At 46.8% G+C, this 19,526-nt stretch overlaps 1 protein-coding gene across 4 annotated transcripts in view; it reads left to right on the top strand.

Moving 5' to 3' along the window:
* The window catches only part of STAT3 (signal transducer and activator of transcription 3), a 64,658-nt gene extending 46,499 nt beyond the window's left edge, over positions 1 to 18,159 (top strand). Inside the window, exons 9-24 of one of the 4 annotated variants that reach the window (XM_082371354.1) lie at positions 1,310 to 1,468; positions 1,628 to 1,720; positions 2,598 to 2,657; positions 6,042 to 6,071; positions 6,174 to 6,267; positions 6,373 to 6,420; positions 8,361 to 8,444; positions 9,189 to 9,287; positions 9,408 to 9,543; positions 10,260 to 10,312; positions 10,550 to 10,644; positions 10,767 to 10,906; positions 11,415 to 11,624; positions 14,890 to 14,932; positions 15,266 to 15,328; positions 16,128 to 18,159. In XM_082371354.1, coding sequence (XP_082227480.1) covers positions 1,310 to 1,468; positions 1,628 to 1,720; positions 2,598 to 2,657; positions 6,042 to 6,071; positions 6,174 to 6,267; positions 6,373 to 6,420; positions 8,361 to 8,444; positions 9,189 to 9,287; positions 9,408 to 9,543; positions 10,260 to 10,312; positions 10,550 to 10,644; positions 10,767 to 10,906; positions 11,415 to 11,624; positions 14,890 to 14,932; positions 15,266 to 15,290 — 1,369 coding nt within the window. In that variant the 3' untranslated portion in view covers positions 15,291 to 15,328; positions 16,128 to 18,159. Of the gene's footprint in view, positions 1 to 1,309; positions 1,469 to 1,627; positions 1,721 to 2,597; positions 2,658 to 6,041; positions 6,072 to 6,173; positions 6,268 to 6,372; positions 6,421 to 8,360; positions 8,445 to 9,188; positions 9,288 to 9,407; positions 9,544 to 10,259; positions 10,313 to 10,549; positions 10,645 to 10,766; positions 10,907 to 11,414; positions 11,628 to 14,889; positions 14,933 to 15,215; positions 15,329 to 16,127 lie in introns of all 4 variants that reach the window. The other 3 variants (XM_082371352.1, XM_082371353.1, XM_082371351.1) reach the window with 3 other exon arrangements.
* Positions 18,160 to 19,526: the final 1,367 nt, after the last annotated feature.

Below are 19,526 nucleotides of genomic sequence, written 5' to 3'. Positions count from 1 at the left end.
TACATTCCACATTAGTAGGATCATTCTTTATATGCTCTTCTATAATCTGCTCTTTTACTTTCATTCATTCAGAAAATCTTGATGGAGCACCCTTGATGTGCAAGGCCCAATGACAAATATGCTGCACCAGCTTAAACTGGGAGAAACTTGACATGAAAGGGAACCCAGATACACAGAGCATGAAACTGGAAATTTAGGACAACTCTACATGAGATGCCTGTTTGTTCACATCCTCACTAACCCTGAGCTTTGCTGATTTACTGAGAGCAGTTTTAAATGCTTCCTGATCAGGGAACCAAAAAGCTTAAGTTCTGGGAATGGAGAATGTAGATGCCAGAAGGGAGTCAGCGAGCTCAGAAGTCCTGGTGCCGTCCTCCCCTGCCCCTTGCCTTCCACCTTCTCTCTTTGGGGTCTTTACTAAACTAGTGGGGGGCCATCAAAGAGAGACACTGATATTCTCCATTCTTGGGGACAGACTTAATCAGCCTTTGTCTCCCTGTCTACTTTTTCTATATGCATGTTATCAATATTTTGAAACATTATGTCACATCCTTTGATCCATGGTAGGTGAGGTTGAAAGGGCTCCTGGGGATCGTGCAGTTCTACCCCCCGTCTCTCAGGCAAGGGAACACCAAGGCCCACGAGAGTGAAGGGACCTGGCCAAGTTTGCACAGGTAGTGAGGGACAGAGCTGGCTCAAACCCATCTTCTTGGGCTGTCTGATGTCCTGCGCTTCCCCAGTCCTCAGATTTGGGTACAAAGACAAGTTAGGCTGAGGAAAGTGAGCATCAAATTCCTTATTTCATGTTCTCCATATCTGGGTTCTAATGTTTGTCACTTTCCAGTGGTAACGCGATTAATGTCTCCTAGTGGCATAAGTTTTGACACTTCTTCCTCTATGCCTGCCTTCCTCTTTGAAATGTAAAGTTTTAGGAAGGCACTGTTTTAAAAAGGCAAAATAGGGAATTCCCTGGCAGTCCAGTGGTTAGGACTCAGCACTTGCAGTGCCAGGGGCCAGGTTCAATCCCTGGTCAGGGAACTAAGATCCTGCAAGCCACACAGCATGGCCAAAAAAACCCCAAAAAAGGCAAAAATAAGTTTCCCTTTTCTAATCTAATGCTGCTGAACTGTACATTTAGAAATGGTCAATTTTATGCTATGCATATTTTCCCACAATGAAAAAAAATGCCCCTTTCCTATGTCAGGGGACTGCATACAGGTGTTTATACCTGTGGTATTCCCTTCCCCTTCTCCAACTCACCTGTGTACACCCACTTAGGTAACTGGTATCTTCCTTATTTTATTGGCAGGATAACCTCATTGGCAGAATCTCAACTTCAGACCCGCCAACAAATTAAGAAACTGGAGGAGTTGCAGCAGAAAGTTAGCTACAAAGGGGATCCCATTGTACAACACCGGCCAATGCTGGAGGAGAGAATCGTAGAGCTGTTTAGAAACTTAATGAAAAGGTAACTTAGAGTCCCTGCCCCTTTCCCCCATCACCCCCGCCCTCCACCCCCCCTCCCCAAAATGTCCTTGAACAAGAGATTGGCTGACTTCCGAGGAACAGGACAGGGACTGGCCCACTGAGTTGTGTGTGAACCACTGCCCTTCTCTTTCCCTTCCAGTGCCTTCGTGGTAGAGCGGCAGCCCTGCATGCCTATGCATCCCGACCGGCCATTAGTCATCAAGACCGGTGTCCAGTTTACAACTAAAGTCAGGTGGGCCACGGAACCTCCACTTCTGGCAGATATTGTATCAAGGGTCACTCTCAGGGCCAGAACAGAGTTGGTGACCAGGGTTTTTCTTTATAGGCGTCGCAGGCAGTACTATGATGGGTATGGAATTTGTTGGCATAATATCAGCTTGCTCTCTGATTCTCCTGTCAAAAGCTAAAGAATGGTAATCTTTTTGAGGTTACCTGGGTATATTCCTATGATTCAGGCCCGTTGTATTCCTAAGATTCCAGACCTAAAGTCTTAAGCCATAGAATCTCCATCTCTCCTGCAAAAGGGGCAGAATAATGCCAGTTATTTTTTGTTCTTCGAGCCTACTTTTCCCTGAGGATTTTAAGGGAAAGAATAAAGCTTAGTGATAATAGAAGCTAAGAGGCCACAGGGCAGGTGGGTGAGGGGCCTGCAGGTGGAGCGTTACTTTCACATTCAAGTCAGAACAGGTAAGCTGGGGTTTGCCCTTCTGCAGTGAAATTTCCCTCCTCAGAAAGGTAGTATGGTGTTAGGTTTCAGGTTTAATAGAAAGAATACCACCTGCAGAGCATGTATTCCTGTAATATTTTTCATGAAATGGTTTTCATTATCCTTCGGTGAATCTCTCACAAGTTTATCTAAGTTCTTAGTTCTTAGGCTTTCTTTCAGTCCCTTTTTGCCTGATGCTTGACTTAAAGTGAAACCCAGCACCCATGGGAAGAGGAATTTGGGATTATGACTTACCTCGTTAGAATTGAAGAGTTAACGAATTTTGTATTACTTCAACTAGAAGTTGCTGGGGGAGCCTAGTGACTTTTTTTTTTAATTGGATGTTTTTTCTTTGCTCTGAAACTTTTTTTTTCTTTCTTTCTTTTTTTTTTTTTTGAAATAGATTGCTGGTCAAATTCCCTGAGCTAAATTATCAGCTTAAAATTAAAGTGTGCATTGACAAGTAAGTACTCCTTATCTTAGCTCTTTTTTTCTTTTTTTCAAACGAGGGACAGAGAAATGGGAATTTTGACAGACATCATGTGAACTTAGAGGCTTTATCTTCGTTCAGAGATCTTCGTTTCTTTAAAAAGTTTTCAAAAGCCTTGCTGTGCATTGTCATTTATGTGCCTGAACAAAACCACAAAGCTGGCGGTACAGATTTGAGTTACTATTGCTATTGTGACCTCGAGTTCCTCTTTTTCTTTATTCATTTTTTTACTTATAAATGTAATGTATGCATATTATATAAAACTGAGAATATATGGGAAAATTGATTTTTGTTGCTGTTTTGCACTTTACCACATAATGGAATCCTCTTCAGAATTTGACAGTACCTTTAAAAAATTAAAATGCCCTTCCCTCTGAAAAGATTAAAAAAGAGAAAATGTAGGTGATATAATTGTTTATCTGGAAATTTCATGAGAATGAATTGGAAAATAGTTACTAATGAAATTAGGGACTTGAGGAAGGTGGTAAGTTTAATAAATAAATAAGCAAAAATTGATTACTTTAACCATAAATTAGCATCAACCAGTTAGAAATTATAATAGAAAAACGATCTCACAATAAGCAACAAAAATAAAAAATAAATGGTGATAAACTTAACAGAAATATTTAAGACCTACTTGAAGAACACTGTGAAATTTTAGTGAGGAAGTGACTTTTTAAAAGTGAGGCGATAAGTCATACTCCTGGACTGAAGACTTTTAATTTTATTATAAAGATGTTGATTCTTCCCAGTTAATATAGAACCAACCAAAACATGAATAGGATTTTTGAAAATTCTTGACTTGCTTTTCAAGTTATATCTTAGATGAAAAAAATAAGCAGAGATAGTTCTTAAAAAGGATTTGTTTATTTTTAATTGTGATAAACATAAAATTTACCATCTTAGCAACTTAAAATCTTGCCCCAAATACTTCTTTAATATCATCAAATAGCCAGTTACTGTTCAAATTTACCTCATATTTTTTCTCAGTTGGTTTCTTTTTTTTTCTTTTTCTTTTTTTATTGATGTATAGTTGATATCAACCGTTTGTAAGCGTTCAGTTCAGCAGTGTTGAGTATATGGACATTGTTGTGCAACAGATCTCCAGAACTTTTTCATCTTATAAAACTGAAACTCTATATCCACTGAAGATCAAATCCCCATTTCCCTCTCCCTCCAGCGCCTGACAACCACCATTCTACTTTCCAAAAGAATTTTTTTAACAAATAAAAATTATGGGGGGTGGTATGGGAAGCTGCCTTGCCCAATATTAAAATGTATCACAAAGTTTCAGTTGCTAAATGAGTGTGTTAACCAGGGCAGGAATAAACTGATCATTGAAGCAAAATCTAAAGTCCAAAAATAGACTTCAGGTTTATATAAGGAATTAATATACATTTTAATTGATATCTTAAATTAGCGAGGAAAGGGTGGATTATTCAGTAAGTCGTCTTAGGGAAACTTGGTATTGGGGGGATTTGAGTAAGACGTTAAACTTTTCACTGTCCATCAGAATAAATTCTAGATATATCTTAAAAGCATAGGCAAATGTATAGTATAATGGTGGTAAAAATGGCAACCACTTTTGGAAGGCAATTTGGCAGTTTCCTAAAAAGTTAAACATACACCTACCCTATGACCTAACCATTCCACTCCTAGGTATTTACCCAAGAGAAATGAAAGCATATGTCCACACAAAGGGTTGTACAGGAATCTTCATTGATAGATGAGTGTCCATCAACAGGTGAATAAACAGTTGGTGGTATATCCATACAACGGAATATTATTCACCAACAAAAAGGAATGAACTATTGATACCCACAACACAAGGATAAATCTCCAAATTAATACACTGGATGAGAGAAGCCAGACCAAGAAAAAAAGAGTTACATACTTTATGTTTTCATTTATATAAAATTCTAGAAGTGCGAATGAATCTATCATGACTGAAAGCAGATCACTGATTGCCTGGGGACAGGGGTGGGTGAAGTGTGGGATTGGGGAATGGGTCACGTAAAGGCGTGGGGAAACTTGGGGATGCTGGATATGTTCATTATCTTGATTGGGTTGATGATGTCACAGGCGTGTATAGTATACATATATCAAACCTCATCAAATTGTGCATTTTATATATGTAGTTTATTATTTGTCAATTACATCAAAGGTATAATACAAAGAAAAAAGAATGTAAAAAGAAAAGTAAATATAGGCTAGACATGAGGGAAAATTTTCTGATAATGAGGACTTTATTTAAGTTCTCAAATGTGATATATGGGGAATTCCCTGGCATTCCAGTGGTTAAGACTCTGAGCTTTCACTGCCGAGGGCCTGGGTTCAATCTCTGGTCAGGGAAGTAAGGTCCCACAAGCTGCATGGCCAAAATAAATAAATAAATAAAAATAAAATAAAATGTGGTATATGGAAAGGTATCTTCTGAATGGTTTAAAAGTTGATCCATTTTAATCTGTGAACTCCCACAGAATGTACTGTTTAATAAATAGTAGCTGTTTTTCTAAAAGCATAAGTGAGTATATAGCAATGGAGAAGGACTTTTTAAACAGAACTAAAATAATTTTAAAAAGAAAGGAAAACACTGAGAAATGGTGACTATATAAAAAACGAAATATTCAAAAACACAGGGAACACACTGGGAAGAATATTTCCAGCTACATCAAGGGGATGCTCTGAGTTACAGGTAACAGTAAACCTTTGCAGAAAACCCAGTGTGGCTTAAATAATAAGGAAATTTGCAACCCAGTATAACTGGAAATGCAAAGTTAGAACAAGTTTCTGACGGTGAGATCAGTGACTCAATTGATGTCATCAAGGACCCAGAATCTTCTGTCTCTCTTCTCTGCCGCCATAAGTGTCACTGGCATTCTAGGGTTCCCTTCTGGGTTGCTGCATGGTTGCTTGTGGTAGTTAAGGCCACATGCCTCCTTGCTCATGTTCAGCTGAAGCTATGGAATTTAAGTCCAGCCTGAGAGAGAATCCTTCCCAATCTGATTGAGACAGTGAAGGTCCTGTCCTCACCCCTGGACGGCTGCACTGTGGGCATGCTCTATTCTGGTGAGCTTAATGATCAGGGTCCCCTGGAGGTGGGGATGGGAAAGATACTTGACAGAGTCAAGGTTCTGTTAGGAAGAGGGGAGTAGAGTTTGGGTAGGCAACCAGCTGTGTCTACTATTTCAGCATGTATAGGATTGTTAATTTCACATATAAAATGTAATAGAGTCATGTACAGAAATCCCCAGGAGAACAGCAGTTTTTCCATCAGAATAAATTATAGGTGTTCAAAGTAGACTTTTGAAGAAACTCAGGGCCTTTTTTATTACCACTGGTTTGTGTTCTTAACAGAGACTCCGGGGATGTTGCAGCTCTCAGAGGGTAAGTTCAGCCTGGAGGCTTCCTTGTGTTCCCGTTTAACCTAACTTTGTCCTCTGACCACTCGCTCACCTATGTGGTTGGTTTTTTTCTCCTGTGATTCAGATCCCGGAAATTTAACATCCTGGGCACAAACACAAAAGTGATGAACATGGAAGAGTCCAACAACGGCAGCCTCTCTGCAGAGTTCAAACACTTGGTACACGGAAGAAGCCTGGACTCACCTTCTCCCAGGGCCTCTGGCAGGGGGAGGGGTTAGGGGAGAGCCTCACATGACAGGGGATGATCTTTGCTTTTCTTACAGACCCTGAGAGAGCAGAGATGTGGTAACGGGGGCCGAGCCAACTGCGACGTAAGTTTTGTTGGGGATGAAAGCCAACTATAGGAGGGTTTTCTTTGAGGAGGAGAGAAAAAGAGCCTTCTTACTGCCCAGAAGTAGAGACATCTGACCAGCTGCAGTCACCCCAGGCCAACATGACACATCAGAAGTCACTCATGCCTTGCAGTACTCTGGCTCGGAGCATTTCCTTGATTGTCCAGGGAGTCGGCTAGTCATTAAGGAGTGGAAAGTCCCTTGCCCACACCCATGTAGTGGAAAAGAAGCCTTCCACCTTGCCTGGGGCTTTCCAAATTCCCCTTCCAACTTCCGTGCGCTGACATGGCTTGGCTCAGCTTTTGGTGACCTGTTTTGGTCACTGAGGTGGGATGGAAGGTTTCAACAAATCCGAGTTAAACATTTTACCAAAAGAAAAAGAACAAAACAATACGAATCCCCTTATTTCTTCTCTGCCTCCCATTTATTCAGATTATTGGACTCAATGTCAGGAATAAACTTAAGGGACTTCCCTGGCGGTCCAGTGGTTAAGAATCAGGGCTTTCACTGCCAAGGGCCTGGGTTTGATCTCTGGTTGGGGAACTAAGATCCCATAAGTTGCATGGCGTGGCCAAAAAAGAAAAAAAAAGAATAAACTTAAAAAAAAAAAAAAAAAAAAAAGGTAAATGTGACCAAAAACTAGTTTTAAATCTTTTTTATAAAACTGTGACACCCTATTCTTTTTCTGATATTTGTCCCCTGAGCTATTCTTACCCTCTTCTCTAGAACGTAGCAGGCCTTTTGAAAAAAAAAATTGAATTTATAATACTTGACAGCAGTTAAAGAGTGAGGTATGCAATGATACAGGAAAATGTATGTGGCATATTTAGGAAAAAAAGATGCAAAATAATTTGAGTAGTATATCAGTATATCTGTTTAAAAAAACTTGCACTGTATTTTGTCTATTCATGTCTGCATTACAAAATTCTAGAGGAATATCTACCAAACAGTGCTGCTGTTCTTATCCAAGGCTACTCTGTACTATCTCTGTAGTATTTGCATTTAAACTGAAAGTGTATTACTTTTGTAATTAGAAAAAGAGCATTTTAAATATGAATTGGAATTTCTAATAATTCATTGGCAATTCTCATTCAAAATAATGTCGCTATATTGCTGGTGGGAGTATAAATTTTTTCAGTCACTTTGGAAAACAATTGGGCATTATAAAAATGAACATACCCTGTAAACCAGCAGTGCCCCTCCCAGGATTTAACAATAGAGGAATCTTTGCACATAGGTAGCAGGAGATATGTACAAAATGTCAGAGCAGCCTAATTGTAAGCCCTAAATACAAACCAAGTGCCATCAGCACTAGAGTGGATAAATGATCTGCAGTATAGTCAGGTGATGGAATACTATACAGCTGTGAAAATGGAGAAATTGCAGGTGCACACAGCTACATGGATGTGAAAAGCGAGTCACAAAAGAATACACAGGGTGTGATTCCATATGTATAAGATGGAACTAAACAAACTATACCACACATACATTGGTTAGAGGTATAAATGTGGTAAAACCATAAAGAAGAGCTAGGAAATGATGAACTCAAAAGACAAAATAGCCGTTACTTCTGAGGGAGGAGGCACAGGGATGGATGGGGTTGGGAAGGGTGCCCAGAGAACCTCAGTAGTGATGGTCTTTCCCTTAAACTGGGTGGTGGGTACACAGGTGTTCACTGTTTTGTCATTCTTTGTGCCTTATGCATTTTATACATAACCTATTGGATCTCCTTAGTATCATAATAAAGCTAGTAGGAGGTCAGGTTGAGAACCATAGCACTGGAGAGTGATAGTGTAGAAGAGACCACGTGCTCCAGTTGTGTCTGTGGCCACCTGGCGGATTGCCCTTCTGGATGGTGTGGTGGCGTCAGGACTGAATACCATGCTCTCTGAGGAATAGTGTCCTCCTCCTTCTTGCAGGCCTCCCTGATTGTGACTGAGGAGCTGCACCTGATCACTTTTGAGACTGAGGTGTATCACCAAGGCCTCAAGATTGACCTAGAGGTGAGTTCTGTGACAGAACTGGGTAGGGCTGCACGCAGTGGTAATTCAGGACAAGACTTCTTCTGGTTGAGGTTTTTACTCCAGAAGGTGGAATGGTGACTCTCTGCTAAGCACTGTGTTTATTTTTGCTTCTCTCCCTCCCAAAAATCCTTAGTATCCCACCTGAGAGTAAAATCTTGCCTGAGTGCTTAGAAGATACATGTCTACTCAGCTTTCAGCAAACTTGATATAAAAACTCGTATTTAGACATTGATCATAGGTGACTTTATAAAGTTTGGGCAAAACAGTCTTTCAACAACCAGTGTTTTTAGTATACAGACAATCATGGCATTTACATGCTCTTTCCCCAGCTTTCTTGATCTTTAAATTAAAGATACACCGGAAAAAGCAGGAACCCTGGTCTTTGATCCCTGGGGCCTCTCTGTTTAATGGGCAGGCACAGCTTCGATTCGTGGAGGGTGCCTTGCAGGTGTTGTAAACGGGGAATCCGGGGACTGTGAGTCCACCGTGAGCAAGTTAGCTTTGCAAGTTCCTGGTGATGTTCAGACAGCCGCCGAGTTCGGCATTCTTTCCGCTCTGGGTGTTGAGCGGACTCGGCCCCGCTTCTCCCTGAGGGCTGGCAGCAGGTGTGCTCCACGGCCCGTCCTTTATTCCGAACCCTGCGAGATATGGGTGAAGAGGTTTTGGAAGCCACGAGGGCCCTCTGCCCCCCCTCCCCCAGCTCATTCCCCGCTCCCTCCACAGACCCACTCCTTGCCAGTTGTGGTGATCTCCAACATCTGTCAGATGCCCAACGCCTGGGCGTCCATCCTGTGGTATAACATGCTGACCAACAACCCCAAGGTGAGTCGGGCCCCCGTTTTTCCTGAGACTCCTCGGTGCCTCGGGGCTGTCACGGTACCTGGCGCAGCTCATCAGGCACCACCCTCTCATCTAAAGGAGCAAATGTGTCATTTCCAATAGAACGTGAACTTTTTCACCAAGCCCCCAATTGGAACATGGGATCAAGTGGCCGAGGTGCTGAGCTGGCAGTTCTCCTCCACCACCAAGCGCGGGCTGAGCATCGAGCAGTTGACAACGCTGGCGGAGAAACTCTTAGGTCAGCACTTCACCTCTTCTCCCCTCACCCTCCTCAGAAAAGGAATCTGGCCCATGGGGCTGTTCATTCAGAAGAGTTTACTGAGCTAGGTGCTGTGCCAGGGCCAGAACACATGTGCTCCAGCAGGTCAGGGAGTCAGGATGCAGAGGAGGTGTGCATCCTGGGGGTCGTTTTTAGGAGGCGGGAGGCAGATTTCTTTTCTCTTGGTGGCTGTCTCCCTCACCCTTCCAGGGTACTACTTTATCCAACCTTGGAAGATATTTTAAGTGCGTGTTAGAGCTAAAGGCTTGGTATCCCTGTCTGTTTCTTCAAGAAACCATAGGCTTGTTTTTAATTTTCTCCCTGGAAAAAAAGCCATAGTAGAATGTTTTGCGTGCTACCTATGCTTTGTCCTATGCTGCCACCAAATGTGACCCTGTAACTCAAGCTGTCAGCTTCTTAGTGTGTGCTGCTGGTTCCAGGACCACCACACGAGGCTAGAAAGGGCAGCTGGGCTAAACAACAACTCGGAGGGGTGGTGTGTGTGTTAAATGATGGGGTCGGGTATGGGGTGGACGGGTGCACCATATGCACACAACAGTGGCAACATTCAAATACATGAAAACCAACGGTTTCAGGGCCTATCGTGGGGCAGTTGTGCACATGTTCTGTTTGAAGAAATAAGATCTTGATTCAAAACTGAAAATTATACTACTTTATTATTTTTTTTCCTTCAGGACCTGGTGTGAACTATTCAGGGTGTCAGATCACGTGGGCTAAATTTTGCAAAGTAAGCAACCGTGTGAACTCCGTGTGTCTGCCTCACGGGAAGGGGAGGGAGAAGGGTGCTTACCTGCTGGGAGGTCGTGGAGGACGCTGGGCCTGAAGGCCCTAGGCTCTTGGTCCAGCGGCCAGTAGCACCTGCCTGAGGCTAGATGGGCCTGAGGATTTTGGTGGCACCTCACCCCTAGGAAGGAAAAGCCTGGGATGGTGGTGGACTTGGCTTTCCCATTATTCTTTTCTCCAGGAAAACATGGCCGGCAAGGGCTTCTCCTTCTGGGTCTGGCTGGACAATATCATTGACCTTGTGAAAAAGTACATCCTGGCCCTTTGGAATGAAGGGTAGGTTGGAACTCTTGTGTCTGGCAGGGTGCGCAGGTGTGACAAGTCCCCCGCTCTCCCAGCGGGCCAATAGCAGGGCAACCCTCAGCCCAAATCTTGCTGTTTCTCCTCTTTGCCTCCAGGTACATAATGGGCTTTATCAGTAAGGAGAGGGAGCGGGCCATCTTGAGCACCAAGCCCCCAGGCACCTTCCTGCTGAGATTCAGTGAAAGCAGCAAAGAAGGAGGAGTCACCTTCACTTGGGTGGAGAAGGACATCAGCGGTAAGCTTGGCTCTTCCCCACCCCACCTGGTGGTGAGCTGCTGCCGTGGCCTCTGCTGGTTTCAGGCACGTGCTGCCCCCTTGTGGGCAGAGATGGCCTTGCACCCCCCCCCCCCCCCCCCCCCCCCCCCCCCCCGCCTCAGACTTGTAAGGCACATTTGGGTGATTCTTTTCTCTAAATTCTACCAGCTGGAGGATTGGCTTGCCAGTTTTGTTTTGCTGGCGCCAGGGACTAATACTTGCCTATTTAAATTTCATTCTTCATCTCCTTTCTTTCCTACCCTGTTAATATATCTTATGTAAATAGTTTATCCAAGTGTATTACCTGTGGCCCAGCTGGATAGCCTCTCCCAAAGCCAGCTGAACATTTCCCCAGTGCCAGGCGACTGGGCAGGATATTCAGGGTCTCGAGCGCTGGGTTGGCATAAGCCTTCCCCCCTTGAGGGAAAATAAGTCAGGTAGTTTTCTCCAAGATCACCTGAGTCTTCCCTTCCCGTTTCCCCTGACAGGTAAGACCCAGATCCAGTCGGTGGAACCATACACCAAGCAGCAGCTGAACAACATGTCGTTTGCTGAAATCATCATGGGCTATAAGATCATGGATGCCACCAATATCCTCGTGTCTCCGCTGGTCTACCTCTACCCTGACATTCCAAAGGAGGAGGCGTTCGGAAAGTACTGTCGGCCAGAGAGCCAGGAGCATCCCGAAGCTGACCCGGGTAGTTGTTGATTTTCCACGACAGCCGTTTAGTCCTGGGGAGAAGTGGGAAATTGTAGGATCCTGGGAGGACAGGTAGGGCAAATGCCTGAAGGACCTGGTGATCTTTATTCCTCTTTCTGGGAAAGAACTTTGTAGTGAGTGCCTTTGGGGGGGTGGCTGATGGGGTTAGAGAGAGGAGAGGAATCAGTCACCAGGCTTTGCCCTACAAGAAGCACCAGTCTCAAGGGGGAAGCAGCAGGCACACACCCAGACATACCTAAAACACCGTGGAGAGAAAGCGAGGGCGGAATTCTTTAGAAACAGGATGCACAGCCAGCACAGCACTTCTTACAAAGCAGATGCTGGAAGGTTTGCGATTCAGACTTCAGTCTAGCGTGTTTCCTTTTCTGCATCACGGAACAATGTGAGCAACGCCAAGAGGGATGAAGAAAGGCTTTCTGGAGGAAATGAGTGTTAGCAGCGCTGGAACACGGTTTAAGAGCACGAGAGTGGTGACTGAAGGGGAAGACAGTAACTGGTGTGAGGGGCGTGGACTTGGTCCTTTGTGCAGCTCTTGAAAATAAGATGTTTTTTAATGTGCAAGAGCCCATGTGCTTATGTAAGTTACACATACATTTTCCACACTAAACCCTCGCTCTCTAGCACCGCCGCCAGCGTGGAGGGCAGAGCCCCCTAGTCTGTTCCCGTGGGCGTCTGGGATTCGGACACTGGGTTCTCTGTCCAGATCCTGATGAGAACACTATAATTTGCTGTTCTTTGTTTTTATTTAAGTTTTCTTAATCACAGAGCCAGTAATGGTTTAAAGGGATCCTTTGAGGTTGGCTTCCCTGCCCCAGTTGCTTTGGAAAAAACTGTTTTTGTACAAAGAGCTCTCCCACACACAAACACAAACCCACCAGCTTCCTTCCCACTTTTTCACAGGAGTTCCCTGTGAGGGATCTCTTGGGGTGAGAAGAACGAGACTTGGAAGAGGGAGTTGGGGCTAATTGGCAATTGACTTTCCTTTTTCCTTTGTTCTGGGGTTGAGTCTTGGCCACACTCTAGGCGAGCGTAACTCTCACTTCCTGTTTGCCCCTTATCTCTCCTTCCACGTTGTGCTTCGGTTGGGAGATCTGTTTATCAGCCCCCATCACACTACCCTGTTCCTTCTGCAGAAGGCATTTAGGTCCAAGTGCTGGGCCCTTGACTAATTTTGCTTTCAAGGTCCAAGTTCCAAGTCTGAGGCTGCGCCCTCCCTCAAGCTTCCTGTGTGCCCGGGAGGCAAGGCCCTTTCCTGCCTGGAGACCTCAGTGTTTCCTCAGGGGCAAGACGGCAGTCACAGGAAGGGAACTAATTACCTGAGTGTTTGTCTGCCTCCTGGGGCTGGGTGTGAGCTTGGCGAATGGGTCAGCAGGTGTGGGGTGCTGGCGGGCTGCATGTGGGGTCCTCCGGAGTTGAGCAGCTGACCATTTCCTCTCTGTTCCCATCCTGAAGGTTGTTTTTTTTTTAAAGTATGAGCCCATTTTTAGAGAGCTCGTTTTATTTATTTATTTATTTGGCTGCATTGGGTCTAAGTTGCTGCATGGGGGCTTTCTCTAGTTGCGGTGCGTGGACTTATCATTGCGGTGGCTTCCCTTGTTGCGGAGCACGGGCTCTAGGCGCACGGGCTTCAGTAGTTGTGGCGCATGGGCTCAGTAGTTGTGGCTCACGGGCTCTAGAGCGCAGGCTCAGTAGCTGTGGTACACAGGCTTAGTTGCCCCACGGCATATGGGATCTTCCCGGACCAGGGCTCAAACCCATGTCCCCTTCATTGGCAGGCGGATTCTTAACCACTGCGCTACCAGGGAGGTCTCTCATCCTGAGGGTTTTATTGTCTCTAGGAGATAAATCTGTCTCCTAGATTATCTTCCCAGGACTCTTCCCTCCTTCTTACTCAGAAGCTCACACTATTTCCTCATGGCTTGAGGGAGACATTCCTCTATAGAAATGACAAATTCCTTATCTTACAAATTAGATAAAGTACATTTACAACCTTGTACGGAGCCATAAATCAGCTTTTAGTCTTAGTTCTCCTTTGCTTCTACTGTGGCATCTCAGGCCGAAGGTGTTTTTCTCAGCAACGTTGATCACTTAGGGAATTAAACCCTTTTCTGTCTGGGGTGTCAGCTCCCCTCAGGCCTGGGCCAAAATGGATTCATAAGACACCAGAACCCTGCCTTGATAGCTTCTTTGGATTCGGTACTGAGTTAACCTATTTCTTGGCCAAAAGTAAACTCAGATGGGAGTCTAAGGGCCCCTCGGCAATGCCCTTTCTCAGGCTGTCATTGTACTTTCTGATCCCTCAGTTTCACTGTAAGCCCCAAGCTTTATAGCTGTGCTTCTCTCAGCCCACCCCACCCTGCCCCGCCCCATGCCTCCTAAGTGATTTGTTCACCTGAATCCCCCAAATTCCATGCCAGTGTCTCCGGGGCTCTTTGACCTCTTGCTGTAAGCATTTAGCACTTAAAATTCATTTATTTCAGTCTTCACTTTTCTAACTGTAGAACAAGAATCATAAATGACCAAGATGGGCCCCTCCCTCTCCCACCTCCTTCTTATTTTATACTCAAGAGAGAAAAGGCCTTGGCCGGATCTCTTAGCTGTTGAAGACGTAAGGCCTCCTGTCACCCAGTCCAGAGCCATCCTCCCCATGGAGAGGCTCTTCTGTGTGATGTAGTTATCCAACTGGGGAGTTACTAATACCCTCACCGAAAAATGTAATAGAGGCAGATAAGTGCTGATGGGAACAGAAGGTGTCACCCTCAGCTTTGGAACTGCATTAGCCGTTTCCACGTTCTCTTAAAAACTCGGTGACTTCGGTATCTGAGCAGGACGTGGTGCCCAGACTGCGTGGGCTCAGTCCTGCATGCGGGGAACTCAATCTAAGAGATACAACCAGGCTAGAATACAATCCTCAGTCCACATACAGGCAGTTAAACTCTTTACATGATGGAGGGGAAGAATGAACACAAGGCTGGAGCTCATCTGAGCTCGGGTGGGACCAGGGTCGGCTGAAAAGTCTCAGGAAGGCTTGAGGGAAAGAACCGAGCTTCCAGCTGCAAGCACTGGAACATCAGAGTATACAGTGAGGGAGGGCAGCCCTGAGGGGAGACGGAGGTTCCAGACAATCTCTGGTCAAGGATGGAGTGAGTTTCAAGTCAGCCCTGGGGAGGCAGCCGGCTTCCCCCTGCCGGGTACCCAAGAGTGGAATCACAATCAGTAAGCCTGAGTTTTCTTCTACCCAGGTGCTGCCCCATACCTGAAGACTAAGTTCATCTGTGTGACACCGTAAGTGGCTTCCCTTCCCAATTTTGCCTCCATTTCTAATGTCCTCAGTTATCCCTGGGAACAGGACACCGGGTGAGAGTTCTCTTGTGAAGGGTTGGAACCCTCCGAGCTATGTTCAGTACTCAAAGTGACCTCGTGTGTTTAAAAAGCTTGAGCTTTTATTTTTCTGTTGGAGACCAGAGTTTGATGGCTTGTGTGTGTGTGTTTTGTTCTTTTTTTTTTTTCTCCATTGTGTCTTGTCAACCCGGCCCTTTCCCCTCCTGCTGCTCCCCATTTCCTACAGAACGACCTGCAGCAATACCATTGACCTGCCGATGTCCCCCCGCACTTTAGATTCATTGATGCAGTTTGGAAATAATGGTGAAGGTGCTGAACCCTCAGCAGGAGGGCAGTTTGGTGAGTATCTGGTTGCCGGACTCTGTCCCTGTGAGGGAAGTCAGTCCCCTTGGTGTGATGCTCCCATGTACATAACCAAGCGAGGGGCACCTGGATTGGTAGAAGGAGTTCTCGAACAGCGCTATCCTATAGAAACGCACACCCCCATGCCAGAGTAAATTTTCTAGCAGCCACGTTAAAAACAGTGAAAAGGAACAGGTGAGGTTAATTTTACAAATGTATTTTCTTTAGCCCAGTAAATCCAAAATAGTGGCATTTCTGCACGTTAGAAAAAAATGAGTGTGGGATTTCCCTGGCGGTCCAGTGGTTAGGACTGCACGCTTGCACTGCAGGGGGCATGGGGTCGATCCCTGGTCGGGGAACTAAGATCCCCGCAAGATGCGCGTGCGGTGCAGCCAAAAAAAAAAAAAAGAAAAGAAAAAAATGAATGAGGTTTTCTTTCGTACTAAGTCTTTGAAACCTGCCCGGCGTTTTATAACCACAGCCTATCTCGGTTGGGACTAGTCACATCCCAAGTGGCTCCAGGCTGCTGCGTTCAACAGGGCAGCCTTAGAGCTTCTTTAAACCTGGAGAGTTGGGAATGAGTTAAGGTAGGAAGGAGGCTGAGCCCTTCCAGAAGGGAGGAGAGAGAATCTGGATTCTCTGACCCCATCTTGACGACCAAGGGGCAGGGGCAGGGGCAGGAGACTAGATGGCAGTGGCGGCCTGAGCCTCTGTGCCCCGGAAGGCTAGGGGTGTGGGCCCCGCCAGCTGTAGAGCCCAGGCGACTGAACTGGCTCTCCCTGTGTGTCCCCCCCAGAATCCCTCACGTTCGACATGGAGCTGACCTCGGAGTGCGCTACCTCCCCCATGTGAGAAGCCGAGGACGGAAGCTGCAGAGAGAGGTGACGGAGGCACCGACACGTGTTCCACCAGCCCTTAAACAGCCCAAGCCCAGATCAACTCAACTCCCAACTCTGTGGTTCCAGATTTTTTTTTCGTCTCTCACTTTGGCTATCTTTGAGCAATCTGGGCACTTTTTAAAAATAGAGAAATGAGTGAATGTGGGTGATACGCTTTTATCTAAATGCAAATAAGAATGCGCTCTCTGAGGCTGTGATCAGGGGATGTGGAAGGGATGGCGAGAGGGAGAAAGAGGAAATGTCTTTTTTTGCCCCCCTGCCCGCTTTTCTCAGCAGTTTGTTGTTGTCATTGTCAGACAAGTGCCTCTGGTGCCAGCGGCATCCCTCTGCCTATTTCTGTAAGCTAACGCCACAGCTGTCTCTAGCTACATCCTCCTGGCATTGCACTTTTAACCTTGCTGACGTTCAAATAGAAGATAGGACTTTCAAAGCCCCTAGGTTTCTTTTTAAACTTAAAAAAAAAAAAAAAAAAAAGTTTTTTAAAGGGCAAAAAAACACTGTATCGGCATAGCCTTTTCTGTATTTAAGAAAACTCAGTTAATTTCCTCCTTGGTGCTTTCGGCATTCAGCTTTCTTCAGGCTGATAATTTATATAAACCCTGACATGAGCTTCAGATCCAGCCCTTAACAGACATCTGAAGATGTGGCTTGGCCTTTGGTTTTCATATAGGAAGGTTGAAGGAGACCCTAAACATTTTAGACTTTTTTTGATAAACAAAGTTTTTATTTTCCCCTTTCACCTACTGGCCTATTAGTAGGTGAGGCTGAGCAGAGGGGCACTTTCAACCTGCTCGCCTTTCCTCCCCAGACTTCGCCCCTGTTTCCGAGCCTGCGTGGTTTCTGTGGGTGCCTTCTAAGGGATGGGATGATTCTTCCTCCCCCCCAGTTTACCTGAGCCCCTCTTGTGGCGTGGCTCCTTCCCACGTCTAAAGGTCCCTTGTCCTGTTTGCTTTAGGCATCCTGGTCTCAGGACCTCCTGGAATAAGAGGGAGAGAGTTACAGGTCGAACATGAGTCAGACCGTGGGGCCCCAGTCAAGGGTCTAGTTGAGCTCAGGGAATATGGTTCTTATCCCAGTTTCTTGGTGATTTCCTGCAGCACCTGTGATCACTTCTTCACTTGGTTAAGCCAGGGGCGGAGGCTTAGTGATAAGCTCGAGGTCTGTCCCTCACGTGAGGGAGTGTACACCCCAGCCTTCCCCCAGCGCTGGTGACCGTCTCCTCCACATGGGGGCCCCCGCGGTGAGGCAGAACAACTCGCATTTTCTGTGCATCTCAGAACACTTAGTAGCATGAGAGGTGGTCTCTGATATGGGGCCTCCTCAGACCCAGAGGCACGGCCAGATTGGGTGGTCCATAACCACCTTGTCTCGGTCGACCAGAGTTTCTAGGGAATGCTATGCGTTACACCCAAATTTGCCAGTTTTTGAAGGAAGGGCATGAGACTTTCTCTCCAAGACAGACAGAGGTTGATAGGTAGTACGGAGCAATCTCCCTTTAGCAACATTCTCTAGATCATATCTAGCTTAACTCGAGGGACCTCGGGTGAGGATCCCGGCTTCGCTGGAGCAGAAACTAAAACCCCGTGGCTTTTAGGTCGCATGTGTTTCTGGTTTTAACCCTGATTATAGCAAAAGCCCTGAGAGGAGCTGAGACTTGTTTTGGCCCCTCCCTTAAAAAAACCCAGTCCTCCAGGACCTGCCTGCCTGACCCCTGCCCAGCCGAGGGATTCCCATGGATGCCTAAGCTACCCACACGGTGGTTTGTGAGATGCTGTCCTGACCACTGCATTCAAATTCCAATGTATACTTACTTAATAGTGTAAAAATTTATATTATTGTGGGTTTTTTCTTTTCTTTTTTTTTTTTTTTTTTTTGTATATTGCTGTATCTACTTTACCTTCCAGAAATAAAAGTTATATAGCAACCGTCTGCTGGCATGGCAGCTCTGTCTGGCTGGAGGCTCGGGGTGGGCCCTCTTCCCCTGCTTCAGTTCTGAAGGGGTCTTACAGGCTGAGCCTGGGTCTTGAGAGGAGGTGGTTGACCCCGGTCCCGGGCTGGTGGCCTTAGCCTCTCATGCCTGAGTAGACACAGGCCCGCCTCTGGGGCACCGAGCACTTCCCATATTAACATTAGCCGCCAGGGCTTCCCTGGTGGCGCAGTGGTTGAGAATCTGCCTGCCAATGCAGGGGACACGGGTTCGAGCCCTGGTCTGGGAAGATCCCACGTGCCACGGAGCAACTGGGCCCGTGAGCCACAATTACTGAGCTTGCGCGTCTGGAGCCTGTGCTCCGCAACAAGAGAGGCCGCGATAGTGAGAGGCCCGCGCACCGCGATGAAGAGTGGTCCCTGCTTGCCACAACTAGAGAAAGCCCTCGCACAGAAACGAAGACCCAACACAGCCATAAATAAATAAATAATTAAATAATTAAAAACAAAACAAAACAAAACATTAGCCGCCAGCCTCCAGCTCAGGGGTACCTGGAGGAGCCAGGGGTCCGACTCCTCCCGCACGGAGGCGGCTGAGTGGAGGCCTTCCCGCTCCCTCTTCCTGCCTCCCTCCGCCCTCCCTCCCGGGGCCTTTGCAAGCCGCGGTGTCCTGTCTGGGGTCAGATAAGCTACCTAAGGGGGGTTGGGGTGCAGACACTCCCACCCCCCAGGCCTCCCCTTCCACAGTTGGCTCCATTATCACTTTCTCTTCAGTTCGCTCCGTGGGGACGATCGTCAACACTTAACGGGCCGCGGCTGCGGGCCCCGGGCCGTGGGTGGTGATAATTCACAGACCTCGGCGCTCACTCGCCTGGCTCCCCCTCCCCCCCGCGCCGAACACCATGGAGACGAGCGGGTGCGGGAGATACGCGCCGCCTCCCCCCTGCAGAGATGCAGCTCCAGATTAGCGCGCTCCCGGCTCGGCAGCTGCCTCCCCTCCCGCCCACCCCCGCCAGCCCCGCGCCGGGCCCCTGCGCCTCTCCCGGCGGGCTGCGAGCCCCTCTTCCCTCGCTTTGAGCCCTGAAGAAACCTGGTCATAGGCTCTTGTTCCCCGCCCCCGCCCCGGCCCTCGGCGACGGCCCCTGGATTCCCGATGCCAATGGGGCCAAATGCGGAGACTGTTCTCTCGCCCCAGCCTCCCTCCCAAGCTCAGGCCGACCGTTTGAAAACGCAGGGACAGGGGGATGGTGCCACCTGCTGGTCTCTGGGAAGAGGCCAGCGGGGGAAGGACCGTTGTGAGGCTCCTGCAGCTTCCCCCCCATCCTCCATCCGGAGGGCTTGAGAATGGTCTGGGCGCTGGCCCTCAGCTG

This window comes from Balaenoptera borealis (assembly GCF_965194805.1).
Source record: "Balaenoptera borealis genome assembly, chromosome: 20".
Classification (NCBI taxonomy): Eukaryota; Metazoa; Chordata; class Mammalia; order Artiodactyla; family Balaenopteridae; genus Balaenoptera; species Balaenoptera borealis.
The sequence above is the reverse complement of the archived record's forward strand: the minus strand, read 5'-3'. Positions and strand labels throughout refer to the sequence as shown.